The sequence below is a fragment of the Cygnus olor genome, chromosome 2 (genome assembly GCF_009769625.2).
Source record: "Cygnus olor isolate bCygOlo1 chromosome 2, bCygOlo1.pri.v2, whole genome shotgun sequence".
NCBI lineage: Eukaryota > Metazoa > Chordata > Aves > Anseriformes > Anatidae > Cygnus > Cygnus olor.
Genome location: NC_049170.1, coordinates 33,851,445 through 33,870,869, shown reverse-complemented (window position 1 = coordinate 33,870,869; position 19,425 = coordinate 33,851,445). Strand labels below are relative to the sequence as shown.

The following is a 19,425-nucleotide window of genomic DNA, read 5'->3' as shown; positions in this document are numbered from 1 at the left end:
ATTTGCTTTATACTTGCATAGGAGAAAGATGTAAGAACTTAGAGGTAAAGCAGTAATTGTGCTTCTCCTTCCTTTCCCACTGTATCACACATCTCCTTGGTAAGAAGTAGAGCAGGGAGAAAAGTTAAAATAATTACAAAGAATTCAATGAAAAATAACAGCAATATGGAGAAATAGATTGCACTCCATGACCACAAAAAAAAAAATTGAAGGAACCAATGATGTACAATTTACAGAAAAGATGAAAGAGGGGATGAAAATATTTATAATACAACACAATAGAGGTCAAGGAATTATTCTGTATGGTAAAGGACAGCAGAGAGTAACTCGAACATTGAAAAGGGAAAATTACTTCTGACAGCAAAGGAAGAAAAATAACCTGCCAACAACAGGGTTGATGAGACAGTGGAACGTGTGCTAAAAAACTTCTTAGAGACCACATCACCTAGACTGCAGGTGGCCATGATAGGACATTTAATGAGTTCATTATGTGGAAGCTGATTGTATGTTAGTGCTGAGAGTTGAAATTGGGCTCAGTAACCTAGGATACCTGTGCATTCCATTTATCTCTTATTCTGAGGACAAAAAATCAGAATACAGCATTCATATTTTTATTCCACAGCTGTAAAGCCCAAAGAAATCTGAATTCATTCTTTGCTATTGTTATGGGTCTCAACACTGCGTCTGTCAGCCGGCTGTCTCAGACCTGGGAGGTAAGACACATCTTTGTATCTTTTAGATCCTGTCAAAAACATTTCTCATCTATGTTGTGTACTGGTGAATTACCTTTTCTTCCTAATTATTTGTTTTTCATGCTGAAATCTAACAGAGGACAAGTGCCACTAAAGAAACTTTACTGTGACCTGAAGCCGTAGGTACACAGCCATTCAAATAAAACGAAATGTACCTTTCCAGAGCTTTTAAATAAGAGCAAAGCAAGGAGATCTTACCCATTTGTGGAAGAGGGGTGTGCGTGTGGATGGGGGGGGAAGTCAGGTACATTATCTTAGCATTTTAAGCATATGTCAGAACAGAAAGTCTTATAAGATTGGTTCTAAACAAAGCATACCTTATTATGGAATAATTTCATTTATTCAAGGTATATATATCTTTGCTGATGAAACTAAAATGGAGGAAGAAGTCATTTAATGTAATATGCAGAGAAATCTTATCCCTTGCCACCCACCTAGCACCACAAGTGGGCAGTACTCAAAAAACATGAACCTGTAACACAAAGTAAAAAAGAATAGCTGTGATCTCCTTTGTTGCAGATGCCCTTGAGCACCAGCAGCTGAAACCCAGTGGCCGTTGAAGGGTCACAAAGCTATTTAACACAGTCCAGTGCAGTCTTTCCCTATTAGCTGAAATCATGCATGTGAAAACATCACCGTGTATGTCAGTGATGTTGGCATGTAGAGAAATGAGGGCAATGACTGCTGCTTTGGGATAGAGTTTACAGGGACTTGGATAAGCAAGGCTATTTTAAATAACATATAAAGCAAAAAATTTAGAAAAAGATACACACCTGAGGACAACAATACAGAAATCCCTTGTTTCTCCAGCTCCTAAAATGCCTTGCCCACCAGGGAACATTTGCCCTTGCCTGCTCTTATGGGTTGACTTCATCCCTTTTCTTTGGGCTTTGGTAAGAGTGTGGAAGGGACTAAATACAGGTGGCAGTGGTATAAGTGTCTCCAGCCTGCAAGCACACAGAGCTCTCTAGCGTGGTGAGACCCCTCTGAAAATCAGGCGCCACGGATGTTCTTCTCTGGGAAGAACAAAATGTATTGCTTGTCTGAACAGGGAGTGCCTCTGCATATGTATCATTGTAAATATGTCAAGTTCCTGTGTGTAAAATATTTATGAAGTTGCATGTGTTTTTTATAAAAATTTACTGCACTGGAAATTTCAAAAGCAGAAGGTTATTTGCATTAGTAATGTGACTTCTAAAAAGTAGAGCAATGTTTATAAATTAATTATAATTACTTACACATGTAAATGAAGCCACCTAAATTTAAGCAACAATTTACACACTAAACTATATTGGTTCTGCACTTGAATTCTTAAACAAGTAATATACCCTGAGCATATTCTACTTTTTTTCCACACTATGCAGTGTTTTAATGAGCCTAAGATTCACTGATTGAAGATATTAAAAATGTGCAATTGCAATTCCACATTCAGTTATCTTAGCATTTTAATCGTACAGCTCATCCACTTAATCTTAATTGTTCTAAATCTCTTTGGTAGTGTCATTGTGGCTGTTGGGGTTTAAGTACACAGGCAAGGCAGGATTTGTAGTAAGGGGATATCTGCTACTGGAGCTAACCAGTGTAGTTTGAAAAAAAAAAAAAAAAAACAAACATTCAGGTCCACACACCTTTCTTCAAGTCTGAAATACCAGCAGCAAAATTCAAATTGAACAACAACAATTGCTTTGAGTATGAGGTGAATCCATTGATGCATCTTAGATTGTGGATGCTTGTGGAATAGAGCAGGCATTAGCATATAGGGGATGAAGGAAGAAGTTATGTTGTACCTGAGCTCCCAAGGAGGGCATTTTGTGCAATTCCCTGTGGGATTAGGATGAGACCTCAGAGGTGGGGTACTCATTTTTTAAGGGAAGTTCTCGTTCTCTGAGAGCAGCATGGAATACCATGGGTAAGCACCAGGGCGGTGTATTGAACAGCACTGAGTGTTATGCCTATTCATTTCCAGAGCCCATAGTTTAGAGAGAGAGAGCAATTACAAAAAGAATATTTAACCTGGTTGTGATTACAGAATCTGAATCCTCAGTCAGTGCTACTATTTCTGTCTTGATAAATGCAACAGATATGAAGGCTGGGCAAGAAAATAAAAATGGCTACTAACATGCATTTTTTGTAGAAGAATGGTGAGGGTGTGGAAGTGAGGCTGCAGGCACAGGCGTTATGTTCAGGTCTGCAAGTAGGGTATTTGGAGCTGAGGAGCAGAGGCAACTGCCTGAGGAAGTGCAAAAAATCAGTCTCATGGAAAACAAAACAAAACAAAACATTTTTCTACCTTTTTAAATTCAAATTTTCTGTTTTTTCTCTGTGTTCCCCACTTCAGAAAATTCCTGGGAAGTTCAAGAAACTTTTCACTGAACTGGAAAGCTTGACAGTAAGTACAGTGATAACAGCCCAACAGAGTTGCTTGTCTTTACTTGCCATCCTTCTTTGTAATTTAAGACCTCCTGTCATTATCTGGAGCTGGAACTTGGTTATGTCACATCTGAGGTTTTCCATAGGCCACAAAGCTCTCCAGAGCTCAGAGGTGGTCTCCAAAAAAGAAACAGGCCCTGTTCCTGACAGCTGGAGGAAAGGCAGAGAGAGGCACATATTGCTAGTCCACCAGTACCAGTTTGGAAACTGTTCTGTTGCTCTGGTGGTTAATCGTCCTCTATCCAAAGAAATGTGCTGCAGATCAGGAGACAAGGAGGATAGCTTTAGAAAGTTAAAAAAATAAAAAATCAGAGGCTTGGGATCTTTGTCACCATTATCAAAGCTGAGTAAACAAGTGTTTCCTCTGGCTGCCAGGGAGCTGGATGCCTCGTGAGATCGCTGCCTAGTGCGGGGAGCATGAAATCCAGCCTTTAACAATTGTCATGCTTTTGCACTTTGAGTCCTTTATTAATTAACGTGTTTTCAAGATTGTCTGTGAGCTGGTGTACAAAACTGCTTGTTTATAGTGGAAATCTTGATGAGTTTTTGAATTACACAACACCGCTGAAACATAGTCTCTTATTTTCTTTGACAATGTCCAATATGTTCCTTTGATCCGAGATTAGGGAGTTTTGTTTCGTGGTTATTGGGGGGAGAGGGAGCAAGGAAGGAGGTGTTTTGCTTTTTAAGAAGAAATTAATCGGCAATACATTCCGAAGGTATATTCTATGCTGGAAAATAAGCTGCAGAGATTTTGATAATAGAAATTTGTGGGGAAATCATAGAGCAAAGCGAATCTGTTCTGCAGCTTACTCCATTTTTAGAACTGTTTCATCTGGAGGAACATAATTGCTTTTGTTGTTTTCATTGTTTACATTTCCTGTTCAGTTTAGTAAGTCACCTAATTTAGAAAACCTTTATCTACCTCGTTTCCCAAAGAAACCTTTTTATATCTAAGTCATGTTCAGATCGTAAGCCGATAATGTATTTAGAATTGCTCTTTTTATAGCCTATTGATTTTTCTCTCTATTACCCAAATGGTTTTGTAGGACCCTTCTCTGAATCACAAAGCTTACAGAGATGCATTCAAGAAAATGAAATCTCCGAAAATTCCCTTCATGCCCTTACTTCTGAAAGGTATTGTTGAAGCTTGTCTGCTCTTTTTTTTTTTTCTCATGCCAGTGCGTGTACAGAAATTTGTGACGGTTAGTTAATATAATTATAAGGTGATTTTTCCTTCACATGGGATTATGATGTGTGTGGCAGACACGAGGATACCTACAAGATAGCTCTCGGTCTTGATAATAATAAACACAGCTGCTTTTTAAGATGGGAAAAATGGCATTTTTCACACAGGTTTCCAAATGGCAGTGCTTTCCCCAGCAGGCATGGGCAGAGCAGCCTGCAGTGGCTGTGGTCGCGTCCCCTTGAGGCTAGCAGGCAGACAGCAGTGCCACGGGTCCTGCAGCCTGCATGCATGCAAGAAGCCGTGGTCACGCTGCTGTTGGAAGGGTTTGCCTGGCCTCCTTGAAGCAAAACTGGCTGGTGTTACTGATTTTGTAAAGCTACAGAGAACAGGATCTATCCCCTCCTTCTGTCCTGAGAGCAGAAGGTTGTCAAGCCTCCCATAGGTCTGAGAGATGTGATAAAACTGCTTGCTTAATGCAGTGAGATGGGCAGCTAATTCAGTGGCACGTATTTCAAATACTCCATTATCTCAGTGTCATTAATTATTAATCGTCTTGTCTTGAACATGACAAATTCATTTGATTAGTCCTGTATTCTGAAAGTGTTCTTGTTAGGCTGTTTATGCTAACCTGCTACTGCTGCAGGTTTAAAATATTTGAAGACAGTTCTCCAAACAAGCTGGTGACAGTTTGGGAGCCATAAGGCTCTTTGCACGCATCAAAGGAGTTTGCATAAATTCTGATAGATACAATTATCAAGACTTCAAAAGAAGGCAAACATAAACAAGTAACGTGTAGCAATGATGTTTGCTCAGCGCTGCAATACAGGGTATAAAAACGCACGGGTTTTTATAAGTGCATTCATGCAGAGTGCTCTCATGTCTCTAAAGTGTGTTGGATATAACAAGGCGACTGCAAAATGGTAAAGTAAGCTTCTTCAATACAGTGATCCATAAGGAAATGTTGCCCAGGTTGGTAATTCTCAATGCATTGTACAGTACCTATGACTATATTCTGTATCAAACATGTTTGGATTAAAATTATTTACAGGACCAATAAAATAAGCATCAATAGCACAGAAATCATTAATAAGTCAACAAATTACTGTATTTCAACACAGGAGGAAGAAAAGTAGTTTCAAGAAAAAAATTAAGATCAGTAAAAATCTTTCACTAATTATGAAAAATAACTTCAGAGTGTACTTTTAAAGTTAATTAAATTTAAATGCAGAGCTCTCTTACAGCACAGACAGCATTAGAAAATCAGGTAGATTTTTCAAATATGCAATAAAATGCTGTGTTGTACCATTACAACATAGCTCAGATGCAATTTTCTGCTCCACTGAATTTATCTAGACTCTTAGTTGTTGGCCGCAAAGCAAATTTCTGTTCCTTCCACCCTGAGAGATATCCATTGCAGTCACAGACTTAAAAAGCTGTCTGGAAATTTCTGCTTCCAGTAGAAGTTCCTCATTAGAAGTGACGTTTTTTCACTGCACTGATACAGAGACAAGTAATGCTTGCCTGCCAGCCTGTTCCTGAAGCTGTGTCCTTTCCCTGTCCTTTTTCCTGGGTGCCCCAAAAGTGGAGGAGGTGCAGATGGTCCTGTTCCCTCCTTCCCCTCTGATTTTTTAGGGTCCCACCCAGAAGCAGAGAGGAGCTGAAGGCATGCCCAGCGTACCCCCATGCTTGCCCCACTTGCTCAGGAGTCCCTGAGCAGATCCCAGCTCCCCATCACCCCTCAGGCAGAGCTCTGCTTAATGAGTCCCAGCCTCGGGTTTCCAACCTCATATTGAGCCATTAACATTTCATTCTAAGCAATTACAAAATCTCCCTCAGGCACAGAGCGAATCTTTGAAAGAAAAGGAAATAAATCCGGTTGGCTGTTTTGGGGTAGGATGGGGGAGATGGTAAAGCAACCCCCAGTGTCAGCTGCAGGTTCCTGTCCTAAACCCACCCAAAACTAGCACTCAGCTTGGGGACCAAGTGGACATGAGAAGGAGTCCTGGAGATGCACACAGGGAAATGCTGAGATGGGCAGTTACATTGGTGTACTGGAGGTTGGCACCTCAGCAGAGAGAGAGCTGTGACTTATGAAGTAATGGTGTCAGAGTCCCATCTTGTTAAATCAGTGCTGGCTGCTCCTGGTCCTCGTAGGTACATGTGCATCCATGCGGTGCGCAGCTAAAGCAGGAGGGAGGTGATAAGGGGGTATGGATGATGGTGGTGTCCCCGCTAGTACTTCTGTTACCCAGAGGATGCACCACTGGAGGCAGAGTTTCAGTCCCCATGGTGAGTCTGCCCATGACCTCGGGATTTCATGTCTGAGGCAGGTATTGCTTTGTGTCCTAGCAGGCATAAGAAAAATGGAAAAAAAAATGACCTCCGCTTACAGTTTTAATTGTAATCTTAACCTCACAATGTTTGTTTTACCTGATTTTTTAATTTTTATTTTTTTCTTCCCCGTCCAGTTCATTACAGTGTGTTCAGTTCCCTTCCTGGATACAAATATAGACCTTTTCCTTTTCCTCTCACTGACCTTTTTTTTACCTTTGCAAATTCTCTCCAACAATGCTGTGTAAGAGTCTTTTAACTCCCTAGGGTTTGCCTAGCCACAATGCTTACTCCAACCTAGGCTTTCAGCTCCAGTTTAGTCGCTTGTGTTTAACCTCACTGGCTGGCCACTGCTGTAGTCCACATCTCTGTGGGGACTTCAGAGTCATGGTGCCCAATGGAGAGAGATGAAGGGGTGTCAGAGCTGACCCCATGCCTGGTAGCTGTGCCCCTCTGGAGCTCTGGGCTCAGGGACCGGCCAGCCCCAGCCTGGGCACAGCTATGGGTAGTGTGGCTGGATAAATCCCGAGGGTGCAGAGAACAGGAAGAAATCTGGGCTCTCACTTGAAAATCCTCTTATTACCATATGTATGTAATGTCTCTAATTATGTCAAGCTTTTGTTCCCTTTTTGTAAGGTGTTGTGGCAATCCTTAGTGGGATATTTTCCTCTTTTTTTTTTCTTTTTCCTTTTAGTCATTTTATTTCTTCATATTGAACCACAAAGCCATGAAAAATAATTCTTTTCCCTTACTATTATTTTTTTTTCAGATGTAACATTCATCCATGAAGGAAATAAAACATTTCTGGATAACCTTGTTAATTTTGAAAAACTGGTAAGTTAATTTTGTCGTTCCTGTTTTTCATAGAAATTCTCATTCTCTTCTTCCCTTTCCCCCACTTATAAGACTAAAAGGTTTTCTTGTGAGTGAAAGAAGAGGAAGTAAACAGAGGTTAGCTCTGCTGCTTCAAAGAGCAAACAGGATAAAACAGCCAACAGTTGAACCGCCCTGCCTCCTTCCTCTGCTCCTCTTCTCATTCCTTCCTCCCTGCTTTTGTCCTGTAAAATAGTTAAGCCAGTGGTATCCAGCGTCAGTGCCACACAGGCCACTCAGTTCCTTCCCAAAGAGACCTGTTCCTTTACACCACCTTGTGGACTGTTTCTCCTCAGTTAAGTCCACCTGTTTGAGCTCTCTCTGAGTTGTTTTCTGTTTTCTCAAGGCACCATAGAAAATGTAGGTCTAGTTCAACACTAGTGCCTGGTACGCTAATTCCAGGGATCTCAAATTAAAGTAAAATTTTTGGTCTAGGTTAGATGATGAAGATACTAATGCCTAAAATGTGAATTAAACTGACTGTACATATCACTATATTAATTGTTATATAGAAGGCAACTTAATAGCTTTGTGTCTTTGTGTACATCTACTCTAGACATGACACCTATGCTGGCATGATATTCCAGATGGAGTTTTGATTTCTTTCATTTGCTCTAGTTCTTTGTTGATAACACTTCTGTAGCACTGAAAACCATAGCTTACACATCAGAGCAGTGTTGGCATGGAGAAGCTTTGATTTTGTTCGGCTGGCCTATTTGATCAAGAAACCAAAATGTTCTTCCTGGTTGCTCTAGATGTGCCATGGGACTACGAGTCCAGATGGTTGTTCCTGGGGAATTGTTGCTATGTATTTTCTCCATGTGTTTACACTTGTTCAAGAATGAACATGCAAACAGGGAGTTATTCATGAGCTAGATGTTGAACTTTTTTTTTTTTTTTTCACATCCTATCATAATATACATTGTCTTTCAACCTAAAAGCAGATGTAGGCTTTGTCTTTTGAACCTGAGATCCTCTTTTCTTGTTTTCTATTTGATTCTTGTACCTTTTCTTGTTGCAGAGTTTAGGAGACCACTGATTTGCATTTAATGAAAGGTTTCCTTGTCCCAAGTCCATTAACTGTTTGACCTTTAGGTGTTTGCATAAAACTCATTAGCATGTTCTTCTTCATTGCCTCTTGGAAGTACATCCAATTAACATGTAAATTAAACTAGCCCTTGATGCACAATAATTGTTACTGAAATCCCCCCACTGGCCCATATATTAATTTAGTGGATATGTAGGATATGATTCTTATTTCAGTCTTAGCCAGACCTTGTTGTTTGTTTGTTTGTTTGTTTAATGTCACGTATACATTTAATGCGTGCTGGGCTTGCTTGGTAAGATTTCTTATCCTTCCTGTCCCCACTGTGTCTCCAGAGGTGGTGGGATCTTTGCTAATTGACTTCAGTGAGCCAGGATTTCACCTTTTTGATGCAAAAGGATAAATGGGCATCTTAAATGGGGGAAGAGTCTGTGTGATGGTGGTGGGGTGAAGGTTGCTAACACTGACACTTCCTCCAAATTGTTAGTCAGATCACGCCCTGGGGAACGTGTTGTCTCATGGTTGTCCCAAGCCCTGTGTACATATGAATACAGACAATAGTGCAAGCTACAGAAGTGGAAGCTTAGAAGAAATTTAAATCGGGGTGTAGTGGAAACTCAGACAGTATATGTATCACACTGGTTCATTTGGATTCTAAGGTATTTAGTCTCTGGGCATGAATGTACTAACAAGACGCTTCACACATCACCATGTATATGTCCATGTTTCTTTTCTACTTGTAAAGGCTTTGTCCCAGTGAAGAAAGTCTTTTCTGGCGTTTTATTACTGTGCTGAGCACTTTCTGACTGCTTGAGAAAAATTAGTGTTGACATTGACTCCTGCTTAGTTTGGGTCAAGCTGCAGAACCTCACCTGCATATTTGCTGTTGCAGAAAAAGAAGAAAAGAATCATTCTACCATAGCAGATTACTGCTTTGGGGAAGGAACTTACTCACCGTCATAAATGTGTAGAGTTTCTGCTTATGAATTTCAAAGCAAAGACAGTTTATTATGTCTTCATTCGAGTCAGTACTTTTGAAATATTTCAGGTCTGCATTAAGCACTTGACCTGAAGTAAGACTTGTTAGTCTGAACCATTGTTTTTTCCAACAAAATCAGTAGGTTTAATAAAATATATAATCTCTTAGTACAGTCCCTGCTTATTTTATATTCTTAGGCCATCATGGCCACAAAATCCTACCATGACTGAACTTGATTTGACATGACATGATTGCAATGAAGACAAAGTTAATTCAAAATATAAAGAAAAGAATTTGCAAGGAGTAGAAAAAGAAATGATCTTTTGTCTTTGGAATGTTACCCAGTAATAGCAAAAGTTGAAAGGATTGCAGTGGTTTGTTTAACTTGATGTTGGGTAAACTCTACAATAGAGTTAGATCACTATTTAGTACCATACACTCTTCGTCTATAAATGAAAATACAGTCTTATACCGTTACATCTGAAGATTTACTGAGCTGTTTCACTGAATTGTGGCTTCAATTTTTGTTTTTTCAGTAAGGAGCCATCACCCATATTTTAACAATGACATGTCTTAGATACACTTCAACAAACTCTAATACACGTCAGTGGCCATTACCATTTTAGATAATGCCATCTTACATAGTATCTTCAGCAGTGAGAACTGTACATACAGCTGAAGAATTTCAACCTCCCCCACGCCCCAAATACATCTACAATTCCCAAGACTGAGCTTTTGCTATCATCAGTTAAAAGAGTGCTAATGATTCTAGGTAGCTGGGAGGCTGAAAACCCACAAGAAATGTGTTATTCATCACACTAATGGTACGCAAGCATCTGTTTAAACAGTCAGGAAATAGCATTTACTTTGCAGATGAATAAGCCGATTTTCTGTATTACAATTGGATCCCAGAGAGTTGGAAATGGACAGAGGCTCTAATTGGGCTAGTAAAGAAGAGAGATTTGGGATTCTGCTTTAATAGAGTGTTACACAAATAGGTTCTTCACCACCAGAGCATCACCTTCAGAAGCTATCTTGGGATGGACCCCACACTGACTGATAAAAGAAGCAGCAAAGAATGACAGTGTGTGTGTAACGGGGGTTTCTCTTACTTCTAGAAGCTAGATTCAAAGGGTAGCAGCTAAAAATTATGAAAAACATTCTATGTTTCTATGTTAAAAATATCAGAGCGGCAGCAGTGGTGGAAGTTGTAGCTTTCCCAATACTTGCACTATTGACCATGAAGGACATCTCTTGGGAACTTCATTATAATCGGTGCAAGAACATCAGCACAAGAGATTGCGTGATTGCATGGCAAATGAAGCACAACACGTAGCAAAAATATATTTTAAAAATTGATCCACTGAATATGAAGTTTCCATTAAAGCTGTTTTTCCTGTGATAAGCTTTCCTGCGGAGGAATTCTGTAAGCTACTCTCTCAGCGTTGAGAGATGAGCTGTTCTATGTTATTCTGATCTTAAACATATTTTGCCGAGGACAGGTAATCTGTTCCACCTCTGTTTATTTTTGAGGGAGATCTGAGAACACTATCAACAGTTTTGCAATGAGCAGTTAAGCAATTTGCTTAAATTAGTGATCAGATTTGGTGAGAAGTTGTTGGCCAAATTCTGTATGTTTTCACTTTTCTATCACTAAAGCAATTAAATAAATAAATAAGAGTAATGCCTCAACAAATTTATGGGTGAAATCTAGTGAAAATGTGTATACTTTGCTGACTTGTACTGAACAGTTCCAGTTTTCATAGGCTGAAGACCTGAGCCTGAATGTGAAACCAGACTTAAACCTTTTATTTCCTCTGCGTAATCTAAGTGAACATCCAAAATTTACTGTACCTCAGAAGAACAGTAAAATGGCAATGTTTTAAATAAATGCCGTATCAAAGTAAACCATATATCATGAGTTATGATTTGTTGGAACTGTAAAATGGATAGATATTTGTAACTCAGGGGAGGAAAAATACTTGCAGGAGTGTATTAAGAAGCACTGAAGAGAAATCTCCCATGTAGCCTGAATTTCCTACCTGCACTACCATGATATTCTTCCAGTGAATGGCCAAGGAAAGATGTTTCCAGTACTTGTGGCACTACCGTATGGCAGTTGCAGCAGTCTTTCAGATGAATTATGATTCTGTAACCAATGATACAAAGATGGCTTTAATTATTCTACCATGAGGGAATCTGAATATAAATAGCTGCTGAAACGTTGTACATGGCCCCACGCTAAATGGGAAGAAGTTGACAACTACAAATGCATCTTTCTTACTCTTTCTTACCTCTGATTTATGGATTAGAAAGAAGAATTAAAGTTCAAGTTTAAAGATATTTTTTGTTCCAGGATCAATTGAAGGTGAATTCTGGAGTCAAATCTTGAAGAACCATGCAAAGCCATCATTAATGCTTTGTTCAGACCAAAAGTCAAATTTTTTACAATGGTATTCTGACTTTACATTTCATTTTTCCAGGACTTCATTTTCTCAGAGCATTAAAATCTTTCTTCTTTGGTTGGAAAGCCCAGTAAATTAAAAAATACATCATTCTTAGAGGCACATAGGGGAAGACTGGTTCATTATTACTTATGTTCTTCCGCAATGCAACTTGCTGTTCTAATTACCTAGGAATGCTTTTTGTTCCCTATTCTATAGGCAGGTATCTTGTGAGTGTGGAAGGTTCCAAGTCATTTATTGTGCTTATACTTTGTTCTGGCGAAATGGGACAAAATTCTCCTTTTGGGGGGCAAGAGGATAATATATTCCTGTTAGCAACAGCTTTTTTTAAATGGTATGCCATTCTTTGGAAAACGTCTATGGAGATGTCAGGGTGCTTGCTCTATCTGGGAGGTAGGCTGTTATTTTTGTATGTTGGTTATCATACTACAGAAAACTGCCTAACTGATACTAGGACCTGCTCGTGCTAGGCAGTGTATGGATATATGCTGAGGTTTTGGCTGGGTGACAGAGAGCTTGCAGCCCAATTAAATAACACGTGGATACAGGAGAGGTTGCAGAATACTGGAAGCCGTGGACAGTGCACTAAAGACAGGAGTTGAATGCAGAAATACCCAGCTAATCCACACAACTTCCCTCCTGTAGCTTTTCAGTTTAATAAAAGTCACGGGAACAAAAAATAAGTAATTGTACGGCTGTTTTTCATTACTGCTTTCCATGGGCTCTTTGGGAGTTGTTCTCATTTAATCTGTGCAATACCAATAAAGACCTCCTCAACTAACCTTGTTTCATCATATATTACCACTGAGCCAGAGAGCAGGGTAGCCTTTCTGTTGTTCCCCCACTGTCCTCTTTTACTACTTTACTACAGTTGATTTTTGCTTTACATGGTAAGGCGAGGAGATTTTTCAGGATTTCCTAATAACAGAAGCCATCTCAGATTTTTGCACTGATGTTTTATCTGTCTTGTCTTTGCAGCACATGATTGCAGATACTGTTCGATCATTGAGACATTGCAGAAATAACCAGTTTGGTGAGTAGCCAGATTTCCTACTTGGTTTGCCTTTTTACAGACTTGAGGGTGATTGTTTTTTCTGTTTTGTTTGTTTTCGTTCTTTCTTTCCACTTGCTTTGCTTTATTTCAGCAGCAAAACATTATTGCCAGTTATTTAAGTAACTGGCAAGAGGGGATGTGATTTTTGGAAGGCCAAAGCAGCAGTAACCATAGTTGGATAAAGTTTTACTTTACAAAATGTTTGTAGAGCACTTCTAGATTTTTTTATAAAAATGATTTTCCTGCAAAAATTACTATCTTTCCAAAATACTGGGAACAGTAAAACAAGATACAAGTATAGATGTGCAAACTACACTTAATAAAGGAGGCTGCTGTTTCTCATTTTCCCAGCTATAACTCAGTTACCTCAGTCTGTTCTGAAGAGACTGACACCACAGAAGCATTAGACACCAGAGGATCAAACCCTAAGGGCCCATGTTAGAAGACCCCAGCTTGCTTTCCTCTGCTGCTAACAGAGGAGAAACCTTGTTTTTCTCCTTCTCAGCAGTTCTCATTCTCTGCAGAGAGGTTAAACACAAGAGGGGGACAAACACCACACTTCTTTAGGAAGTGGTTAGAGCCACTTTTAAGCCAAACACACTGAACATGTAATTTACTGGGGCCACTAAAACGTCTTTTCCAAAGAGCTTCAGAACTGTACTGTAGCATGAATGTGGGATTTTCATGGTTAAAGAGAAAGAGTTTGAATCGTCTTCTTTGCAGCTGTATTTTCAGCAGCTGGCAGCACAGACTCTGACAAAAAAAAAAAAAAAAAAGTGGATAAATACATTTACCTTGGAGAACTAAAGGTACTATTAAGATTTTTGAATACTTTTTTTTCTATAAAATTACTTGCATATGCACTGACTTTTTTAAAAAAGAAAGGTTGCTTACTGTTATGGGTTTTGTGTTATTTTAATACATACAGAGAGAAAGAATGGAAGAGGAAGAATGACACACTTTTTTGTTTTTCTTCTGTTAAACCAGAAACTGAAGGAAATAATGATTAATCCAACCCATATCTCTATAAGTTAGAATGCCTTTTATTTGGCATTATAAAATGATAGCATTGGTTCCTTATAATGAGGTGAATTTTTTTGCAGTTTCTTTGCAAAGCTTTCATCTCATCTTTGCTTTTTTTTATTTTATTTTTATGAGTGGTTTTGTAAGTGTTGCAACATAAATCTAAGGTTAATACCTGAGATTTATCATATAATCTGGTAGTTTGAAGTGCACGATTGTTATTTTATTTTACCACAGACTTGATTTATTGTGAAGCTGGCATTAAAAAGCAGCTTATACAGATATCCCTGTAGGCACACTTTTTTTTTTTTTTTTTTGTTAGATTCGTTTAGGCATGAAATGAATTCACTGAATATTTATTGAGACTTTATGGACAGTTTCCTTTTCTAGTGGGCTTATTTTGCTCTCAGGAATGTGAATCTTTCTACTGCATCAACTCCCAGATTGGCCTGAGAGCAGCAGGCATCTTACTGTAGGAAAGAATTCAAACAAAGCCAAGCAAGGAATATTATTGTTTATGAACTGTATCATGTCTAGTAAGTGTCTTTCTGGATCAGAAGCTGATTAGGTTTCAAGCAAGACTGAAATGCATTTTTAATGGAAATAATGCTTTTATATCCTGAAAACAAATAATAGCATTTCCAAAATCAGGCAAGGCAGCCTGAACAAATAACACAGTTGAAGCTTTTTGTAATTTCAGGTGTTAATGAGAAATACAAATGTTTCTCAATACATCCAGCACAGCTGCTGTGATCTATTCCCTAGGACCAGAAAGGTCACTGATATATTCTGACACAGATTTATCACATTGTCCTGTCCACATTTCTGAAGTCAGATAGGTGCTCAGAAATAGCTCCTAAAAATAGCTTCCCAGGAACACCATTAGCAGCTGCATGCAGAAGCTGCTGCTTTGACATCCCATGTTACTTGCATAGCATCAAATAGCGCTCAGTAGAAATGAGTCGGATGGTTGGTTCCTGGAAAGGTTCTCATGTAGCAGGGAAGTGTGGAAAAAAGGATGATAATGAAACAAAAGAGAGGGAGAGAGCGTGCAAGTTAAGCTGATTGGTTTGGGGAGTTTTGAGGGTTTTCTTCTTTAATTTATGGTAATGTTATTAAAAATTCCCTGAGGACAAGGAGTGGAACAGAGCTCTTCAGCCTTCACCAGTTTGTCAGCAGTCAGCAATGGAGGGCAATGTCTCGTTGTTTCCTCTGCCTGTCTCAGTAGCAATGGACTTAGCTTTTCCTTTTCTGCCTCTGCCGTCAATGTCACCAGCAATGCTGGAAGGTTTCACAGGCAGTGAGTTCCCAAAAGCTCATGCCAAGCTTAACAACTGTAGCAGAAAACACATGCTATTCAAGCCACCCTTGAACATGCAAGTTGTACAGCTAATTCCTCTTGCCATATAAGCTCCCATGAAAGAGCAGCAAGACTCTGTTATTAGGCAGAAATCAAAAGCATAACAGATGAAAACCCAGGGACCTGCCAGAGCAGCTTTGAAGAACTTCAGCATCCGTCTGCTGCACTGTTGCCTTTCACCTGCTCCAAAGGAAATGACTGAGGGGCCTGCTGTCTTACGTATTTGTGCTGAAACTGTGTAAGAGTTACAGGCTGGATCACCCACCCATGCTCGGGGTTACCTGTTGCTCTGCCAGAGCAGCACGAGGGAGTTCTTGCACAGCCCTGGCAGGGGATGTGCTGCCCATGCTCCCAGCAGGAGCACATCTTCCTCTTGGGAAGTTCAGTGTCTTGCCACCCGCTTACCCCTCCTGCTATGCCTAGATGTGTGCCAGCTGGCTGGTGTTGTCTACTTCTTCCTTCCTCCTCCCCTTTCCTGTATCTGTTACCTCACGGGTTGCACTGAAGTTGCAAGTCCTTTGGGTTGCTGGCACGCAGAAATGAGCAGCAGGCAAGGCTCAGCTCTCTGATTCCTTCCCTTTCTTTGTCCCATAGGCAATGAAGTTCCTTCGAAAGAGCACCATGAACTGAAGCCATACGTCCACCACCTGCATGTCATCGACAACCAGCAAGCTCTCTTCGAGCTTTCTCACAGGATAGAGCCGCGCGTGTGAGCGTACACAGCTTCGTATAACCTTGTAACTGCAGCACTTTGAATTAAGTGAATGTTTATGCCAAGCATGTTGCTTCCGTATATGAGAACAGTTTACTGAGTTTTATCAGTAACTCACACAACATGCACAGGAAAATCAGGCAGAGCAAGCAAAGAAGCTGCTCACAGAGCTGCAAGGCAAGCTTGGTGCCATCCCCGCTCGTCACCAAGCGGAGCAGTGTTCTTTGAGCTCAAGAGCTTGGTTTCTGTGAAAATATTGTTTGGTCCAGTGTAGCTTTCAATGCAGATTCTGCCAGTATTAGAAAGGAAGTGTCGTGTCACAGCAGCAAACCATTGCAGCAAGCAACATGAAGCAAGGGGGTTCGCAATTCTTCGCAGTGTGTACCTCACTGATTCAAGGTTGCCAAAAATACTGTGCAATCCAGGCAGCTCCCCTGCATCCACCGGAGCATTTTGTTCGGGATAACTGCGGACAGCCAAGGACTGGAATATAAAAAGGCAGCACACCATGTGAACTTCAAGAGTGTGTCACAATTTGGAGGTCAGTAAACAGTTGATACTATAATGGTCCCTTAAGAATCTGCTTTATAAAACACACTGTAGGAGCCAATCCACTTTTGTTGCAGTTTCTGGACACAATTGTTTGTACACAGAAAATGCGTTACTTTCTTCCTTTTCATTTATCTCAGATTTAGTACTAGCTTCTGCAGCTAAAGAGTTATAGACTGTTATGGCAGGAGCTACTTTTTTTCAGCTTGTATTACACCCTCCTTTGTGTCAATTCAGAGGCAATGCCTAGGCTCACCTACATTCCTAACTAACCTTTTGGAAATGCTCTGTTTCAGCAGGTAAAATTTCACCTAACTTGCACAAGCTTCCAGTTCCTACAGAAAAGCACTGTACACCCTTCAGGGTACCAGTGTAACGACCTGCATACACATCAGGCTGTCAGCATTTGGGTCCCTTCCTGCTTCCGTGCACCTCACATATTTTCCTTAGCCAATTTTCATGTAGTTAATAGTAGTACTTCTGGGCACATACTGAGGCAGCATTTCTAACGTCCTGTCTACAGCTGACCTAAATCTACACACCACTGTCACCATAGCTCCGGTTTTCAGCATGAAGAAGTTACACAAAATAATGTGTGCTGCTCTGCCTGGCACTCTCGTTCACACACAGACTTGCAGTAACAGTCCCTTTGCAGAGCAGGAAGGTGGATACGTTGCACCACTTTGCCCGTCTCTATCCTATGTTTTCCACATGAGGAAGATTTCCAAGAAGATGCTCCTTTACTGAAATGTGGATCTGCTGAAGTAGCATGCTCTTCATCATTGTGTTATCTCTGGTTTAAAGGGGTTTTTAAAAAGCAGCTTTAATAAGTAGTCTGTGGGGGAAATCTGTAGAATGCATTCAGTTTTCCCATCTGTGAAATATTGTATAGATCTATTGTAAAGGAAACAGATGTTTCAGAAATGTATTTGCTTGTACTTTGTTATTATCAAATACTATATGATTTTTTTTTTTTTTTTAAGAAAAAAAATCTTCTTTTTACCCAGTAAAAAGAAAGAAAAAAATAAACTCTTGCTGGCCATGGAGTAAAAATTTCCTATGTTCTTCTGTAGATGTGACTGCACATATTGTAAATAAGTCTTTTGTGCAAACAGACCAAAACTGTTCAGATGAGGATACTAGCTGCAGTGGACTCCCTTTTTGCAGTGTAAGAACACAAACCATGGGTTGAATTTGCTTCTTGTTCTGTTGCAGTTCTTCCTCTGGCTCCAGCACTCCCTGAATCCCCACCCTAGTTGCATTACCTGCATTGTCTGCTGGTTTTTGAGCTCCCCCTTGTGAAATCTCATTACTACGACATTATTTTTAAGAGCCTGCATGTAGACTTGACTGCATGCATTAGCACATATGTTATAATGTTATTCCACAAGTTGTTTTGTTGAAATCTGTGGGAGAGGGAGCATAAGAAAGTATTTGCGGTTCACTGCATTCAGCTCTGTGATAGTTCTGGTGGTTACTGCTGTTGAAGCAGCAGCAGTGCCAGAGAAGAATAAAGGAAATGAAAGAAGGGAGGGAAAAAAATAAAAAATATATATAAAAAAGACAACTGCTCTGGCTTTGATTTTAAAGTATGCTAAAGCCAGCTTGAAGGCTCCTCACTGCCAGTTCAAACTGGCTGAAGCAAATTGTTGGGTAACGTTGTACCTGTGGGCTTCGAGCCAGCCTGAGCATTTGCTTTCTGCACCACTGTAACTTCATACTGAATCGGGTGTTGTCTGTCCCTTACAGCTGGCATGAAAACAGTTTGAAGGCACAAAGCCAGCACTAAGCATGTTATCCAAGTTCTGGCTAACTGGACTATTTTTTAAAACTTTAAGAACTAGTGTTCATAGTGGCCTTTATTATTTGAATATGACTTAATGGTCTGAGGGGCCGACTTTGGTGCATCAATTTCACATTGAAAATATGGGTATTAAAACTGTTACCTTGAAGGAAAGGCAAGTAGCCCAAATAATATGTCTAACAAACAAAAAGGCCTGTCAAAGTCTTCCTTCAACACCTAAAGTATTGCAGAGCTGGGCTTCAGACTGGCAGGCACTTTGAAGGTGTGGTGGGAGGAGAAACAAACCCTGTGAAAATGCCAGGGGCACTACATAGCCTCTCCTGGGGTCCGGCACAGGTAAAACTGTGATTTTTAAACTGTTCATCCTTGCCCAATAGCACATTTATGTTACGTGGATAAAATCCATGAATCCCATAAGTTCAGTATATCACAGTCACACCTGAGGCTAAATATACCGCATATTTTCATGAGTAGCTAGGAAGAGTAATTAGACAAAACCAAGGAAAAAGCCAGGTCACTCTGTACCTCTGGTGTGTGATTTTGCTGCATCAAATGTAGATGCTTCCATTACTTGTTTGATTCTAGCCCCATTTCAGATAGAAGTTAACTGCATTTGCATGACACTGGCAAAAAAATAAAAATATATTGAAACAATAAGATATGTGGCTGTAAAATTACAAAGAAAGATGTAAATACTAAACATTTTAGCAGAGTAATATTTATTTGCATAGCCTATTTATTGTCATCTTATTACACTGTTAAGAAATACTGGGATGAAGTCAGTGAGCTGAGGTAAGAACACCTGCCTGTTATGTTCTCTCTGGGTGCCATAATGCTGTCAGCTTGCATTAAAAGTAAT

General features: G+C 39.9%; 1 protein-coding gene across 6 annotated transcripts in view; it reads left to right on the top strand.

The window, feature by feature from the left end:
* RAPGEF5 (Rap guanine nucleotide exchange factor 5) overlaps nucleotides 1–19,205 on the top strand; it is a 161,370-nt gene extending 142,165 nt beyond the window's left edge. For all 6 annotated transcript variants that reach the window (XM_040547900.1, XM_040547901.1, XM_040547902.1 and 3 more), the window contains 6 exons: nucleotides 623–713; nucleotides 3,091–3,141; nucleotides 4,232–4,319; nucleotides 7,472–7,536; nucleotides 13,043–13,097; nucleotides 16,096–19,205. In XM_040547900.1, coding sequence (XP_040403834.1) covers nucleotides 623–713; nucleotides 3,091–3,141; nucleotides 4,232–4,319; nucleotides 7,472–7,536; nucleotides 13,043–13,097; nucleotides 16,096–16,214 — 469 coding nt within the window. In that variant the 3' untranslated portion in view covers nucleotides 16,215–19,205. The remainder of the gene's footprint in view (nucleotides 1–622; nucleotides 714–3,090; nucleotides 3,142–4,231; nucleotides 4,320–7,471; nucleotides 7,537–13,042; nucleotides 13,098–16,095) is intronic.
* The last annotated feature ends 220 nt before the right edge of the window (nucleotides 19,206–19,425 follow it).